Source organism: Falco biarmicus, chromosome 2 (genome assembly GCF_023638135.1).
Source record: "Falco biarmicus isolate bFalBia1 chromosome 2, bFalBia1.pri, whole genome shotgun sequence".
Taxonomy (NCBI): domain Eukaryota; kingdom Metazoa; phylum Chordata; class Aves; order Falconiformes; family Falconidae; genus Falco; species Falco biarmicus.
In genome coordinates this window covers 65945831-65963609 of record NC_079289.1, presented here as the reverse complement: position 1 = coordinate 65963609, position 17779 = coordinate 65945831, and the positions used below count along the sequence as shown (strand labels likewise).

The 17779-nt window shown below is 45.5% G+C and overlaps 1 protein-coding gene across 1 annotated transcript in view; it reads left to right on the top strand.

Annotated features, from left to right (window-relative positions):
* Positions 1–16418, top strand: part of SH3RF3 (SH3 domain containing ring finger 3) — a 258436-nt gene extending 242018 nt beyond the window's left edge. Inside the window, exons 9-10 of the mRNA XM_056329232.1 lie at positions 1658–1995; positions 12993–16418. Coding sequence (XP_056185207.1) covers positions 1658–1995; positions 12993–13161 — 507 coding nt within the window. The 3' untranslated portion in view covers positions 13162–16418. The remainder of the gene's footprint in view (positions 1–1657; positions 1996–12992) is intronic.
* Positions 16419–17779: the final 1361 nt, after the last annotated feature.

The following is a 17779-nucleotide window of genomic DNA, read 5'->3' as shown; positions in this document are numbered from 1 at the left end:
CAGTGGTATGCAGGAGACTGAGATCTGGAAGCATAGTTCAGACTCTGCTCTTCAAAAATCAGTGGACGTTGTCTCTGTGATTACAACTGTGCTTCTTTTTAGCTCTTCTGTGTCTTAAACATCTAAGGTATTTCTGTTTTCTTACCAGTCTGTAACAGCTAAAGAGTGCAAAAAACTTTGGGAGCAGAGATACCAGATATTCCAAGTACATTTACTGCAGTAAATCCAACCATCTTCTAAAAGCTTATGTTTATTTTATTGTAGCCCTCCTATTCCTTAAAGCTGCTTTGAGAAATTACTTCAGCAGTCAGCACATAAAAGAGCATAATTTTAAACCTTGCATGGGACATTTTGTCTACAGAGAATAAATAAATTACTGGGTTGTATTTCCAAAGAGTGTTCCTGCTTGAAGATAGAGAGAGAGTTTCTGTTCCATAAGTATTGCAGTAGCTGGGTTCATTTTTATCCCCTGGGATCCTATTATAGAACAAATTATCAAATCTAGCTAAACTTCACAGCCCTGAGTCTCTGAAGATAGTCTTGGGTGATGGCTTGTGCTTCAGACAGAAGAGGAAATCTAACAGACCTTTTGTAAAACTTCTTGTGTCTTTAAAAAAAATGGAAAATTTACTGCACAGCATTGCTGGTTGCATGTGCTGGAGGGTGGCCAGTTTCTGCACACAATCCCTCTACCCTTTCTAGCTGAGGGACATAATATTTGGTGTTTGTGTGTGCTTGAGGTAAATGTGCAGCAGGATTTCTCACACTGCTATAAAGCACACCAGGTCAGATGTGTTTCTTCAGTAATGCAGGCTGAACTCTTTTTTCTCCCCACATTAATTGAAAGGGTGCTGGTTATCTTGTTTTCATTCCTCTGCATCAAAAGCCCTTGTAGAACTTTGAAACCTTCCATGCACTGCCACTGCAATTGCCAATTGTGAATTTTGTGATCTATCTTCAGACATCAAGGCAATGCCTTTACCTTAAGACACGAGAGGTGACCCACTTCTGGGAGGAAGACACAAATAGGTACAGCTGTGTGATGCAGGATGTGAAAAGGAGCACACGCTGGATAGAACTATTAAACCACTGCCCTGCGCCTCCATTCTCCCTACAGTAAATCTGCATCAGGTGGTAAATGAGGCAGTAAAGATAAGCGTTTCTTTTGCAGTGGGCTGGGATCTGAAATCTCTCCTCAGACCCTTGTGCTCCCCAGTGGAAGCTTTTAGCCATAAAGTCTGATTTGTTACTTTTGGGGAATTTCTGTATTGAGAGACAGGATTCTGCTGGAAGAGAGAGGGCGAGAGCAGCACTTTGATTGCTGCCTTCTCTGCATGGGAAGTTTGTACCTTTTCTGTCCCACTGTAACTGCACTATTTCTTTCAAAAGGCACAGGATCACTGCCTGGGTGGATTTGCAAGTAGAAATAATCTTTGCTGTATGTTAGGTCCTTACTCTGCTGAACGAGTTAAAGCCCTGTTGGATGGTGAGGGGTTTTCACAGGATTGTTATTACCAAAAGCTCAAGTTCTACTTGGATCCATCTCTAGTCATGACAGTTTTGGGAGGTTCTCTGCCACACACATTGCGATTTTCCAAAAGAAAAATGGAGTTGGTATGTCTGCTCACTGCCCATATTTCCTTTGGTTCCTTTGCAGAAGGAGAAGAAGAGTGGACTGCTGAAACTTCTAGCAGGAGCATCAACAAAAAAGAAGTCACGCTCCCCACCATCTGTGTCCCCCACACACGAGCCCCAGGCAGCCATTGAAGGAGTCCTGCAAGGGGCGGTGGGACCTGAGCTCTCCTCCCTCTCCAGCCACGGCAGAGCTGGCTCGTGCCCTATTGAGAGTGAAATGCAGGGAGCCATGGGGCTGGAGCCTCTGCACAGGAAAACAGGCTCCTTGGATTTGAATTTTTCCATCCCTTCTCCTGCCAGGCAGCCCCTCTCTTCCATGGCAGCTATTCGGCCAGAGCCCAAGCCTTTGCCCCGGGAAAGGTAAGTTGAGTATCTCCTGATGTCACCTGCATCTTCAGGGAGCATTTGGAGGAGGGCTGCAAGTTCAACTTGCTCAAGGGCTGTTGCAGTTTTGCTGCTGTGTGGATTGACTGTAGGTGACTCAGCTGTCTTTTAGGAAGACAGGGCTTACATGCACCTGCCCATTGAAAATCATTTGGCACACAGTGCAGGTTTAATGTTCATGGATTAAAAAAGTGGTGAGCAGCACCTGTCCGTGACACCTTACAGCCCTGGTCTAAATATGAAGGACAGCAGAGCTTTCTCAGCCCAAAGGGTGTAAATGCTGTTAGCAAAGGCCACTTTTTTAAATGATATCCCTATGTTTTAACAAAATTATTAAGTTGTCATGTGGTGTTTCCTGCCTAGAGGCAAGAGGGGTGATGTGTTTGCTCATCAAGGCCCTTTCTGGCCTGTTTTGCCGTAACAGGGACTGTTTCAAATTCTTCCTGTTTAGGATATTTACAGGTATTGCCATCTTCAGTGACCCGTTACCAAAAATGTAGCTCACTTCTGGAGAGGAATGTACCAGTGATTCTGGAGTTCATTTCAGCAGCCTGCTTGAAACCTTAGAGTAACTGGCCTTGCAAACCCACAAAGAGTAGACTAGGAACATCAAAATACAACAGCAGGTGGAGAGAGAGATAACTGACTAGAGACAGGTAGAGAAAAGAACTGGGTCTCCATGTGCAGTGTCACAGTGGCTTCAGGTAAATATTTTCTACAAGGCTGTGGTTTGAGGACTGGGAAGGGAACAGATAATGCACTGATACAATGGTATTGAAATGCTTTTCACTCTAAACGAGATTGAGGAGAACATGTTTTATACAAAACCATTGAAAAGTTTTCAAAAAGCGGTCTAGGGAACTCCCTGGAGTTGATATTTAAAACAGTTTTGGAATGATAGTAAAGTCCCAGAAGTTTGAAAGAAACTTTTTGACTGAGTGTATGAAAGAAGCCGAAGGGAACGGACTGGGCAAACCACCTGATCCTGAATCTAACTGAGGTCATGGAGCAGATGATTCAGGGCATAATAAGGGATCCTATAGGACAGTTCATACCTTACAGTGTTTTACTAAACACAGGTTGAAATTTGGTTGGGAGGGTAACAATGACATGATAATATATTTAAACTTTTCTAAGGCATCTGGTTTGTTACCATAAAATGCCTTGCTGAGTAAACTGTACGCAGCCGACACAGCAGATACTAAGTGGATTGAAAACCGATATACTGTCATCAAATCTAACTCTAGGTCAGAAATCACTAGAAGATGATTGCGTGTGCCTGTAGTGTAGACCAAAAAGAGTCGGGTTTTGTACCTGCACTGTTCAACATAAAGTCTCCGCTGTTGCAGAACAGAGGACTGAAGTGGGAGGTAGGTGATGAAAAGGACAGACCTGTTGGTACAAAGCTAATTCAACACATTGGTAAGGAGAACACAGAATAACAGTATATTTCAGAAGATCCAAATCTGAGGCAAAGTGGAGCGGCCTTAGAGAATCATCATAAGAACAATGGAAGATTTAGAACTATATTGTTGCAGTGAGTGATACAGGGAGCTGTGGTACACTTGATAAAGAGCAGGCTTAGGAATGTCTTGGTAGGTCTGTAAGAGACTGCAGACAGGACAGACATGGGAGTATTTTTACTTTAGATTGAACATTTCATCTGAAAGAGATGCTGTTGTTCAAGCACAGCTATTAAACTTGAAGCAGAAATAAATGCAGGGAAGTCCTTCAGCATTGTAATGAAGGCAGTGAGAGCAGACTATCACAGTAGTCTCTTGTCCTTAAAATCCATGAAAAAGCAATTTAGTAAAAGGATTGAAAAACCAGTCCCTATTTAGGCGCACTTAATTTGGTCTACACCAGTTTAAATTAATGCTATAAGAAAAGCTAAATCAATATAAACCAGATTTAGCACCAGTGTAACTAAATCAGTGGAATGCTACACCTTTAGTTACATGTAGCCATGAAAAGAAGCTGGGAAGAACATCCCCTGACATCTCCAGAGCTGCCTGTTGAGGTGCTGCTTTCAAAGCTTTACTGTAAGGAAGTCCAGACCCATTATTTGATATGCCAGGGCCAGTCCCATATCCTACAAATTTCTCAGTTCACCTCAGGATGGCCCAGACAGTGAAACATTTAACTGATGACAATTTTAAGTGGCAGAATAGAACCAGAGGGACATGGGTTAGCTGCATGTGATCAACTATGCTGGAATGAAGAGTAAATAGATACAGAGCAAACAGATATAGACTGCTAAAACTGAGTAAATACTTCCAATTGCAGTATATGGTGGTAAGGAACTTATTCTGATTTTAAGCACTTTAATTCCTGAGTCTTAAATCCAAAAATAAGCTATAATTGAAGTAACCCTAATTATACACAGCAGGCAAGATTCTCTAATTGATTTATGAATTAACTTCCATATCATTGGTGTATCTGCATTCCTTAACTGATCATATGGGTTTTTTCATGCCCATAATGGGAAATATTAATTACCTTCATGCACTAGGAAGGATAATGCTTAGTCCTGGAATAATCTGAGCAGATACATTAAACACTTGTCTCCTAGAAATTCATCCCACATCCATCTGTGCTCATTAAATCATCAAATTGCTCAGAAGAACCAAATTATATTTTTTTTAAAACAAATTATGGTTTTCAAACCACTTGTTCTTTTCACATCTGGCAATGGAGGAACTCGCCTTCAACGTCACTCAGCTCCATATTTTGCTTGTTTGCATTTTGGTGCATTTCATCTGCACAGTAGGAGCAATTCTCTGAGAAAGAAAAGGGAGGAGAGGGGAAAAAAAGGTTAGATAAACAGATTCAGATGCTGGATGAAATTTTAAAAAGCTGCAAAGCATTTCAGTGCACTTAGCTGTACTTGGCTTTCTGTCTCCCAACGCCCATCTGTGCGCATAGAGACAGAGCACTGAAAGGTTGGAAGAAGTAGCACATTCCTTAATATTTACGGCATTCAAAAGGAGGCTCATGCAGACAGCAGAGCACTGCTACTTCTCCTACAGAGGCTGGCTTGCAGCTCTAGCACTCGCCCCATCCAGGCTACTGATCAAACCTACTGGTCATGCCACTAGCCATATCAGTGGTACATAAAAAGGCTCTGATTGCTCATGGCTCAATGCTCACAATTTAAGGGAAGAATTGCCTATTCTGCTGCCTGGCAGCACGTCCCTTCGTGGGAGTTGCAGCCAGTCAGACAGGAAGGTGAAGTGAGTTTCGCCCTCTCAGAGATGCTGCTAATGTTTATACTCTCATTTAATTTTTGTGCATGGGGAGAACGAAGAAAACAATTATTCTATCTTATCCTACTTGATATTCCACAACTGGTTATGGATGGCTGGATTAGAAAGGAAATTGCTCCTAGCTCTCCCATCATTTAACCTTGATATTTAACTGGTTTTCTGGGATAGTTAGTGCCCGTCTCTGCCTTCTGGGTGTAGTTTCCCACTGTCGGTTTATAAAACCACCTTCCTGCATCTGCTCTCTGCCATAAAGCATCCAACAGTCCGAGCAGCAGAGCGGAGAAATTTCCCAGGTGGTGTCCTTGGTGTCCTTGCCACTTCGTGTTGCAGTGATTGACTGTGAAGTGAATACCCCATCAGGCTGCGAGCGCCCCACATGCTCTTTTCCACCTACTGCTCCATCCAGTTGCTGCTGGTGCAAGTCACAGGACCAGCACAGGGATGCGCTGTGATGAGGCAAGCCCTGGGCCAGAGACTCGCCCACACCCACCAACACTGTTGGTTCACGTGGAAGGGGCGGGGGGGGGATGCTGTCTGCCTAGCAGCACCAAAGCAAAATACTTTCCTTACCACCCACTTGAAGAAAATATGACTGTACATTACGCAAAACAGGAGAGTTGAGTGTGCATGTGTGTGTGCATGAGTCATGTTCCCCTTGCTGCCTGGCACTGTTCCCAGGTGCAAACCTGAGTAAAACAAGTCACGCGTTGTTGACTCTTATAGTAACTGGCACTAATTCTGCCATGTTATATTCTGATAAAACAGTCGCATCCAGACTTAACTGTCACGACTGGCGTATCTGTGCTGTGTTTCTATGGTTTTCATGGAGCCTTCAAGCAAGTTGTAACCACAACAGTGCAGCAGAATAAGATGGGAGCAGTGAGTTTGACCTTTAAAATAGATGCCTTCATGTTTCCATGTATCCTTTCTACAAATCACTGCCACATTAGAAATTGAGCTCCCAATTCAAGGAAGCATTCAAGCATGTGCTTAACGCCCATTGACTTCAATTTTGTTGTGCACGTATATCTCCTTTGCCAAAAGGGAAAGCAAAGGAAGGGTTTTTTTCTTTCCTGGAAAGTGATACTAGAGGACTGACCCCCGGAGTAAGTTCTGACTGAACAGTGACGTGTATGCACGAGGTTAAGTGCTTCTCTGACGTGGGATACCTGCCTAAGGACTGAGAAATTAGAATAAACCACCTCAGAAAGTGAATCCTGCAATATTTCCAGCAGAAGGGTAAAAGACCCAGCTGAGATTTGTTCTTCTGAGGCTGCTGATTCAGACACCATAATATGGTGAAGCAGGTTCCGTCTTGTAGTGTGGAGAGGCACTTTGCAGGTCTCTGCAATCTGCCAGTAAAAGGATGGAGAAACAGAGCTCCACCGATAAGCAAGAGCAGTCGTTAACTGGGCTAGATGCTTCATTGTCACCAGTTATCTATCCTCACACAAAACTAACTGTGTATCCCTAACACACAAGGGACCAGTTGGAGCCACAGGACTGGACCCCTGCAACCTGTCCTTAGTGCATCATACTTTAACAAACAGAAGCTTTCATTAATCATCCGAATTCAAGCACTCTAAATGGGACCAGATTGGAGGTTAGCCCTTCAAACCTGATTTGCGTCCTCGTAGATCTGTTTTCTTAAGTTTCTTCAGCTCTGTCAGTGTCCTGGATGCATGCATTTTGCTCAGTGAGCAGATACTTGGTATTTGGTTTTTTCCTCAGTGTCCAGGCCGGAACCCAATACTTAATTACTGATCAGTTCTGATCAATATTATTCAATGCCTGTCTGTGCATGCTGACAGAGAGCCTGCATGTGAGTAATTTAGACCAGACAGCTGACTCCTACGCCACTACGGTGCGTGAGATGATTCTCACGCTGTGAAAAGTGCAGCACAAGGCTTTGCAGCTGGAGGAGTCAGAAAAACCACTTTCCCCACGCCTGCGCTACTCAGTGAGTTTTACTGTGGTCACTTGCTAGAGATCTTCGAACCTCTGCAAAAGATGGGGTGGCTTTGGCAGCCACATGTTTCTTCCACATCAGAACCTTGACTCATGTCCGAAGCAGGACATCTCGTGTGTTACATGTGGCAGGCATCCTGTGGGATTAATAGATTAATCATATAATGAAAGATTATATTGCATGGAAGCAAAAGTGAAGTCATGGGCAATTTTAGTTGCCTGTTTCTTCATCTCAGATGCATGGGTGTGAAACATTCCTGTTCTGTTAAGGTAATAGATGTCTTTATGCATCTACATACATGACATTTTTAATCATTTTGCTTTTTTACAGGAAACAAAACCAGAACTTCCATCATGTAATATCTAATTGTAGTTAGGAGCCTTAGCTGCACCTTCCAGGTCAGCAGCAGTAGTAAATGGAGAGCTGGGTGGGAGAGGTGTTTCTTTTGTCTGTGAGGACAAGTGCTATGAAGACAGGGGACAGCTGGGATTCCTAGGTCTTTACTAACAGCAGAGACAGTGTTGATGGACCCATTCCCAGCTCTTGGTGAGATAACTGCTGCCAGGATCCCTGTCCCACCCTCAGCCCTAGTGCCAGCCTCTACCCATGCACTCTCCTGCCCCACAGGACATGTCCCAGCCCTAGGCTCCCTCCTGCCAAGGCTCTCCCAGACTCATCTCAGCCCAGCTGCCCTCCTCAGCAGCCATATCCACACCTTCTGTCAGGGCTTCCGGTTCTCATCATGGCCCCATTTCTCCCCTGACTCCTGGTTTTTCTCCCACCAGCCTCCCACATCCTCCATCCCCTCCCTTACCTTACCCTGTTCTCCAACTCCTTGAAGTTTCCCTGCCCAGGCAAACCCCATCCCCCATTCTTGCCAATACTACTCACAGCCCCTCCTCATGTACTTCTCTTGGGCGCTGAGGACCCTCCCAGGCACTACCCATCCCAGACAGTCCCCTCCAGGGCTGAAGTGAGCAACCCAAGGGTACCACAGCAGCCAGCAGTGGGGAAGTACATTGTCAGGTCTGTGCCCTGAGAAAAACATGAGAGGAGCCCATTGCTGGGAAAGGAAGAGAAATGCAGCCTCTGAGGTCCCACAGAGCTAGGACATCTTGGAGCATGAATTAGCAGAGACTTTACATTCTGTTCTCATACAAGCCTCTACTAAGCATGTACCATTTTGAGGTGGTTTGAATGATTTTAACCTGGCTAGGACAGGTAATTTTCTGAAGGAACACCATCCTTGACAGACCAATGGTGCCACAGGACAGGTCTTTGCTCCCATGTATGGGGACCTGAGGGCTGTTTGTGGAAGCCCTCACCTGGGTCCTACTGGTGCAAAACTCCTTGCTTTATTCCTGGAGGTGATGAGACCATTTGGGCTGAATGTGGGACCCTCAGCCTGACACAGCCAACTGCTGTGGAGAGTTTGGGCCAAAATGGTTAAATTAGCAGAATTACAACTATCCCAGAGTATGATTTACAACAAAAAATAGCAACCATTGTTAATAATAGGCAGAGGTGGTTGTCACGCTTACCATCATTATTGTTGCCCAGCTAATTAGCATTTTGAAAAGTTGGTAATTTAGAGATGTAATGTGACACAGACAAAACTGAGAAGTCTCTGGGATCAGTCTGAAATGTCAGGAAGCAGTTTGGTGTAAGAAAGCCTACAGCTTTATAGTCGCTTCTCAAAGAGGGGACAAAAGGTGAAATGAAAAGGGGAGATATAAATAGAAGTATACAGGACTGCCTTTTTGGGAGTGAGGGAGAATGTCTGGGAGAAGAAATCTTTTCTGCCAAAAAAATGTGTCTCAGTTATGTATTTGCAGTTCTCTTCCAGAGGATAAACTAGGCCAAGATGCCACCTGGAGGCGCGGAGGGGTGGCACAGCAGCGTCCAGGAGGGGTGGCACAGCAGCGTCCAGGAAGGGTGGCACAGCAGCATCCAGGAGGGGTGTCACAGCAGTGTCCAGGAGGGGTGGCACAGCAGCATCCAGGAGGGGTGGCACAGCAGCGTCCAGGAGGGGTGGCACAGCAGTGTCCAGGAGGGGTGGCACAGCAGCATCCAGGAGGGGTGTCACAGCAGCGTCCAGGAGGGGTGGCACAGCAGCATCCAGGAGGGGTGGCACAGCAGCATCCAGGAGGGGTGGCACAGCAGCGTCCAGGAGGGGTGGCACAGCAGCATCCAGGAGGGGTGGCACAGCAGCGTCCAGGAGGGGTGGCACAGCAGCGTCCAGGAGGGGTGGCACAGCAGCAACCTGCGGTGCAGGCAGCCCGGTGCCAGCAGCCGTGCCCTGCTGCTGCCCGCTGCAGCCTCGCCGGGCTGCCTCCCCCAGGCCCCGCTGCAAAAGCTCTCAAGGGAAAAAGCGTAGCATCTTTTTCCATCTCTCACGCAGAGGATTTCTTAACCGATTTGCAAGGTCTTTCATATCTTAAGATTTCGACACTCTATCAAAACCACTTTGGTGCTATTTGATGAGGTACTGTAGTTAATTAAATTTAAACCATAACATTTGAGGTTCCGTAAATGGGAAAAAGTACTTCATTTGATAATGCTGTGACTGAGATTTATTTTTCTGAATCTCTGAGAAGAACCCCTTTTTATGACAGTGGGCAAATTCCTGCTGAGTGTGCTCACCTCCCTCCTCATGTGAACCATTCGGGGACTAGCATCTCATCACTCCTAGGAGTCTGGCTTTAAAAGGGTAGCTCTGTGCTTAAGATATGGCATGAAGTGTTAGCAGTCCTAGCTGGGTCTTCATGCCAACCCTGCCCAAGACACCACCTTTTTCTGTGTTTCTGTTTCCCGATCTGCCAAAAGGGACCATGAGTACCTCCACACCACTCAACTGATGTTGAGGTCCAACCTTCTTCTTAAAGCCTCTTGAAATCCTGGTACAGAGCTCTGATGCACTGTGATTGTGCATAGAGCTGTGAGATCTGAAACTTGGCATCATCTTAGCTAAAATTGTTCCACTCTGATAATTTAATTAATCAGTACTGCAGCAGAGTGTTTGAAATAATGTGTGCATTCATTTGCATAATGGCTGTAATTGGGAAAGGTTCATAATATAAGTGTAGCAGTTCCACAGATGATAGCGTGATAGACTATTTTCCTGCAGGCAGCCAGCAGCACAGGTTTCAACCTCTGTTATTTGCTTTTCCACAAAGGAAGGAAGTGACAACTAGGTTTATTAATATGATTAAGAGACAACAAGGGATAGAGATGACCAGCAGATTTTTGATGGCAGTTAAGCATATATATTTTCTACACAACTGTGTTGCTATGTCAAGATAAAAAGGCCATAGAGAGGTTTTAGAGCAGAATCTCCACTCCAAATGGAGTTCAATGCTTTTCCAAATAACAGGATGTTTGGCTGTGGAGATGTCCATACACAGAGCCAAACCTGGTACTTTTACTGTCATGTCAAAGTCGAGGCCCTAGTTTCAGAACTGCAGTCACTAGATATGTGAGCAAAATCTGCAAAGAAAATTAGTGACTGGCACTGGACAGCCCCTTGCTTTGGTACAATCTCACTGGGAATGGCCTCAGGGAGTGGTCCTGAGCCTCCAGGGCATGTTGAAGTTAGTCCTCAGGGACAGGATATTATTTTAAATAAATACTTGCCTTGTAAGAAACATGACGGAGACATCAGTGGCCATGCAGTGGTTGTAGAAATATTAATCCTCAGGAGGTGGGCCTTAGGTAATCAATTGGCATCTTCTAACTATCTTACTATATTAATTACTTTGCAATTAGCAAGATAGTTATTGACTGTTAACCGAAAGCCAAATAAGTACAAGAAAAGAATACAGTGCAGCAGAAATATATTCCCTGCTCTGCACACAAGTGTGTTGATATGAAAGGGCCCGGTCTGCACTCAGCAGGATGCCTGCTGATAAGCCTGAGTGCAGCATAGCCGTATCAGGATCAGACCTGTCATTACTTCATTGAAATGAAATGACACTTGAAAACTAAGTTCTAAGAGAACCTCTGAATGATTCAGGACAAAGGATACCTCTTGGTTTGGAGAGTGCTTTGAAAGTCATTTGATATCTCTCCATTTTAGCTTCCTTCCAGGTTTAAGGGACCCAAAGCACATTCTCAAGAAATACAATAAAAATGCAAATTGCTTTAGCTAACCTCTGCTGATATTACAGACAGTTGGTGAGAGCACTGCAAACCCCATTTTTCATCATCAGTGGACAAGGGAAGAGCTGTGGATGTCATCTATCTGGACTGTAAGGTCTTTGACGCAGTCCCCTACAACATCCTTCCTCTAAATTGGAGAGATATGGATTCAATGGATAGACTGTTTGGTGGATGAGGAATTGGTTGGATGGTTGCATCTGGAGAGTAGTGGTCAACAGTTCAATGTCGGGATGATTAGTGACAAGTGGTGACCCTCAGGGGTCTGTATTGGGATGGTTCTGTTTAATATCTTCATCAATAACACAGACAGTGGGATGGAGTGCACCCTCAGCAAGTTTACAGATGACATAGAGCTGAGTGGTATGGTTGACATGCCTGAGGGCCCTGTTGCCATCCAGAGGGACCTGCACAAGCCTGAGAAGTAGGCCCGTGTGACTTCATGAGATTCAACAAGGCCAAGTGCAAGGTCCTGATCCTGTGTTGGGGCAGCCCCCAGTATCCATACAGGCTGGGGGATGAAGGGATTGAGAGCTGCCCTGCCAAGAAGGACTTGCAGGTACCGGTGGATGAAAAGCTGGACATGAGCCAGCAATGTGTGCTCGCAGCCCAGAAATCCAACCGTATCCTGGGCTGCATCAAAAGCAGCGCGGCCAGCAGGTCGAGGGAGGTGGTTCTCCCCTGCTATTGCACTCTGGTGAGACCCCACCTGCAGTGCTGCATCCATTTGTGGGGTGCTCAGCACAGGGAAGACATGGACCTGTTGGGGCGGGTTCAGAGGAGGGCCGCAAAAATGGTCAGAGGGATGAAACACCTCTCCTGTGAGGACAGACTGAGACACTTGTGGTTGTTCAGCCTGGAGAAGAGAAGGCTCCAGGGACACCTTATTTGCAGCCTTTCAGTACTTGAAAGGGGCTTATGAGAAAGATGGGAAAAGACTTTTTAGTAGGGCCTGGTAGATTTAGACCAGACATAAGGAAGAAATTTTTTTAAGACGAGGGTGGTGAAATATGGAACAGGTTGCCCAGAGAGGTGGTAGATGCCCCATCCCTGGAAACATTCAAGATCAGGTTGGACAGGGCTCTGAGCCACCAGATTTTTTTGAAGATGTCCCTGCTTATTGCAGGGGGGTTGGACCAAATGACCTTTAAAGATCCCTTCCAACCCAAACCATTCTATGGTTCTATGATTTTTGGATGGAGCAGATGCAGTGCTGGATGAGGCAGATGCAGTGCTGGGCAAAAGCAGCCAAGTTCTTGGCACAGGCTTGGCACATGACCAGGAGCAGGGACCATCATGAGCAGTCCAGCCGTCTGACAACACCTTCCTGCTTTCATGGTCTGGCTCCGGTGCACATCCTGGCCAAGCCTCCAGCCAAGCTCACCAGAAATCTCCCCGTCATACTGTTATAGGAGAAAATCCAGCTGCATCAGATACAACTTATATGTGAAAATATAACTTGCCAATATTTTCAAAAGTATTTTTCTCCAGCATTTCTGGTTCTGGTTCTGGTGCCTGGCTGCACTCATCAAGCGCAGGCTCGACCACTGCCTGACCAGGTCTTTGCTTTTTTGTCTCCAAAGGTACCGTGTTGTGGTCCCATACCCGCCGCAGAGCGAGGCAGAGATTGAACTGAAAGAAGGTGACATTGTGTTTGTGCACAAGAAACGGGAGGATGGCTGGTACAAAGGGACGTTGCAGAGGAATGGCAGGACGGGCCTCTTCCCCGGGAGCTTTGTCGAGAGCTTCTGAGGACAGCTCGCTGCTTTCTCAGCTGGAGGAGCTTTCAGGGGAAAACACATAGCACAAGAAGAGACGGCAAAGAGAAACTGGACTGATAACCACTGCCATTTTTATTTCCAAAGACTCCCCCCAGGCCCTTCAGTCTACAGCTCTGGAGACGCAGTGCCCCACTGTGCTCCTGAGACCGCGTGCAGTGCATACAGTGGTATGTTGAAGTAGTGCCTTCCACCTGGAATCACAGACTGAAAGGATGCCCATCTGGACTGTACGTAACCTAAACTCTGGCTGTTAACCCTTTGTGTAAATTATAGAGAAGATATCTTTAAAAAAAAAATTAAGAGAAAAGTTGTTATATTGCTGTAACTTATTTGTCAGAGCTGCAGTGTTCTTATTACTGGCCTATGCAAGATGGATTTGGGAGTTCAAGGAGGTGTGCTAGGAAGCTCTTAAACTGGGATTTTGTTTTTCCTGAGGGAAAAAGAGGGAGGGGTGGGTGGTGAAAACCCCAGCTAAAGATTGGTGCATCGTCGTGCAAGAGAGAATGAGGAGTCCAAAATGTTAACGTTATGCTTTCTATATACCTCAAAGATATGCTGCGCAAGTTTGTCGGTGAGTGTGTTAGTGCTCAGAGTCCCATACCATCCGGTGTCCTGGCGCTGCCGCCGGGGAGGTCCTGGAAGAAGTACAGCTCCACCATTAAACTGTGGTTATTTGAGCAGAATCCCTTTTGCCTGTCTTCTGCCCTTACTATATGCAGCATGGAGTTTTGTCCTTCAGTATCACTTTCCATTGCTTTTTTGTATGACTTACCTTTTTACTGTAAGAATTGCTCTACTTTATATATATTCCTACTAGATCAGACATTTCCTCTTTTTCACACATCTGGTGCTATTTTTTTTAATTGTTAAAGATTTGGTTTGGTTAGACGGAGAGGCTGCAACAAGATTTGCATTCAACGTGTGAAATTAGAAACGTACCTGAAGATCAAGATCAGACTGCTTGTTTGTGCCTCGTAGAGGAAAAGAGAAAAAGGCGTTTGGTCACCCATAAATATACGTGGGGGGGTGTGCCTGTGCAACACGCACACGCTTGCTCTCTCCTACGTATTTAGAGTGGCTGAAGACCCACACTGAAGCACAGCGTTCTGTCTGGAGAGTGATAATTACTCCAGAATTGAAACTAATTCCCAGAGGAGTTGTTTTAATTGACTTTTTCATGGCAATAAGAAGAACACTGCAGGTTCTAGCACGCGCAGGGACCATGGAGTTTTCCTCTGTCGTTGCATGACAGAGACGAGAGCTGATCTGCGACGGCTGTAATTAGCGTTGTCAAAATGTGATTTCTTACTGTAGAAATGTACAGTTCTGGAGACTGTTCAATTTCTTAATGTGGTCAAGCTACAATTCAAACCGTATCAGGCAATATAAGCTTCCATCTACCAGGGACTTAAAGGTGCAATAAATGTAAAGTGAGTTTAGCCAGTTGTTCCTATGAAGCAGAATGAGAAAAAAATCCATAATGCGATTGTGAGAGTATTTAAAAAGACATCAGCTCTTGAGAAATGAAATGTGATGAAAGGCTTTTCATAGCTGTATCCATACCTTGCCTTTGCCAGCGGCTGGCTGTTTGCCAAAGCCCACATGTGGTGGTCATTTAAAAGCGTGTCAGAGGCACTGTAACCTGGAGATGATCTTATTAAAAGGAAGAGGCCCAGTGGGTGAACATCATTACTGCGTTTCCAGTATTTCATATGCGAAGGTGTAAGTTTTGTTTTCATTCATGCAGTGTATACTAGTACATATCAAAACCCATGTAAGTGAGCGTTCCTATTTGAGTTCAGCTCCGTGACTTTGTTCTCTGTAAAATAAGTTTCTTCTTGCTGTCACACGTAACAAACCAATTCCAGAAACACAGTCCATAGCCAAGTATAGCACCTTCAAACAGGGAGGCATCATTTTCAGGGTGTTTCTTTTTATACTTAACATTGCTGCATTTGTTCATATTCCTGACTCAGCCACTAAAAGTTTAGTTACTGTTGAGAGGAAATTGCTTTTTCATAACCAGTAAGAGACTGAAGAAACATCTTCTGGAAAATCTTGCTTGAGACTGGAGCCATATCTGTTCCACTTATTTGGTCCAGATCAGAATTGGTATCACTGCACCTCAAACAGTGAACTGCACGGTTAGCGAGTCAGCAACACCAAAATGCATGTTATCAATTACAATAAAAATTCTGGGTTAGATTCGTCAGAGATGAGGAGATTTTTTATGACAATTTACAGTGGTTAAAGCTCTCTTAAAATTCTGTTCCGTGGATGTATTTACTACACTCAGAAAGACGAAACAGGATGACAGCTTGCTTGCTGCCTATTGTGTTTAGCCAGATCTAAAATGGTTCCAGATTTCCACCTTTTCATGCTTAACTCTAACAGGACAAAAGTTGGTGTGTGAGAAGATCAAGGAAAACACGCAGATGTCATGTCATGGAATCAGTGCTTTAAAATGTATTTTGCAGGGAGGATGGTGTGTTTTGTAATGGATGACAGCCCTTACAGTCATACCTCCTGCAAAGAAAAATATTGGGGATGGGCGCTATCTGTTTTGATAACAGCTGTTTCTGGACCCTGTTTATTGCTTATCATCACAGTTTGGGTTACTGAGTAATCTTCTTGGACAAATCACTTCCATGGCAGGAGCACAAGAGCAAAACTTAATACAGCTCAGTGATACAAAAACGTGACCCAGTGCCATTCAGAAAGTGCTGGACTGAGAGAGGTTCGACTCGTGCTGTGGTCTAATTTTTACCTGTCATAGCAGGGAAAGGGGGAGGAGGGAGCATCTGCATCTCCTAAAACAGGATGGGGAAAAGAAAAGACTCCTTCTGGTGGCCTCAGTTTGTAAAATGCCAGGTTTGCTCTTCTAGAAATGGGTTCAAGTAATTGAACAATTCCTTTGAACTTTGCACAGCTCAGAAAATGTTTTTGTTATACATGAATGTTAACGTGATTTAGGAAATGTTGGCAGATATGAGTACAAATGAACTACAATGACTGTGTTTCTGATTCTTTAAATAAAATAAACATTAAGGTAACTTGACTGAGGTTTCTCTGTTAGGTGGCAGTGTGAGCAAGCAATGTAAGTGCCTCTGAGGTTCACAAAGGAAACAGGGAAGACCCCTGTGAAAACCCTGCCTTTTTTGAGCAGACCGTACATCTCCTTTGCTTTCAGTAGTAATTCCCACATAAATAAAGACCAGTTAAAGGTAAGAGACATCTAAGCAGAAGTTGGAATTTCTTTCAGGATCTTCTTTTGGCAGATCTGGGATTCTTCAAAATCTTGAGAGGTTAACAATTTACCTGTGGAGAAAAGGTGTGTCAGTCTAGAGAAATAGAGCGGGGACAGCCCAGAAAAGGGACTGAGGTGGCAAGGGCAAGGCTGTGGCAGAGGGGCTGGGAAGGGATGCAGCAGCAGAAGCATTTTCAAGGAAAACAGCAGCCTCTAATCCTGCTAGTGCACTTTGAGGCTGCTCTAAGGTCACCTGGTGGGTTGAGCAGGGTTGTGGGCAGAGGAAGACCCCCTTCCTCCTGCCCCAGGTGGGCTTGGGCGTGGTGCTGGCAGGGTCCCGCGTCCTCCAGGCTACATACACCCAAAGAACTGGGAAAGAGGTAAGAAGCTCTTTGTACCCTGGGCATCCGAATGCTCCCCTAACCCAGATGAGGAGTGTGAGCCCATTTTTGCATGTCTCCTGAGCTTCCCATTCAGCAGCATGGTGCAGAGCACCTGGAGGAGGAGCACGCACTGGGTCTGGATTTGTTTGCCTTGATTCAGCTGGGAGATGCCTTTGAGGAAGGGGCAACCACAGATGGTTATTCATTGTCCCAGTCCGGAGCACACAGGGCAGGGAGGAGCCCTGCACAGCTAGCTCACCAGGGCATCTTTATCATGGGCTTTCTCAAGACAGCCACTCCCCAGCAAGGTGACACAAGTGTCTGCCTTATCTGGATCCTGAGTCAACATTCTGAAATATGGGAACCACAAGAATTTGAATGTGGGCAGGTGTTGCAGCATTCTCCAAACTATCAAGCTGCAACAAGATGCATCTCATACCAACACACTCTTCATGCCAGTCCCTCTGCTCCCTTCTCCTCATCTCACCTCATCCAGGGCCCACTCTTTCTTCTCTTGCTTCTTCCCCAGCTGCCCTCCCTTCACTGGCTCCCAACCCCTTAACAGAACCAGCCACAGCTGCACCTTATCTACATCGGCCAACCCGCCGCCCCTGACGCCAGCCCACAGCTGTATATTATCAATGATAATTAACCCAGCTTCGTTCCTCTACAGGCAGGTGACATCTCTACCTCTGCTCAGCCTCGGTGGCTGCCCTGCCTGATGAGAAGCATGGTGCAAAATGCCGCATGGAGGAGCCTGCCAGCCGTTTCTAAGCTCATCTCGAATGCTGGTCCTCTCCACACTTTGGGAGCCCTGCTCCTCTGGCACCTCTCTGGGACACGCTGCCAGCACATGCCACATACCTCACCCAGCCTTCACACCACACACCACCCTTTGCTCCTGCTCCAGCACCTGGTGGGAATTCCAGTCATGTTTCAGAAGACAAATAATAATTTTA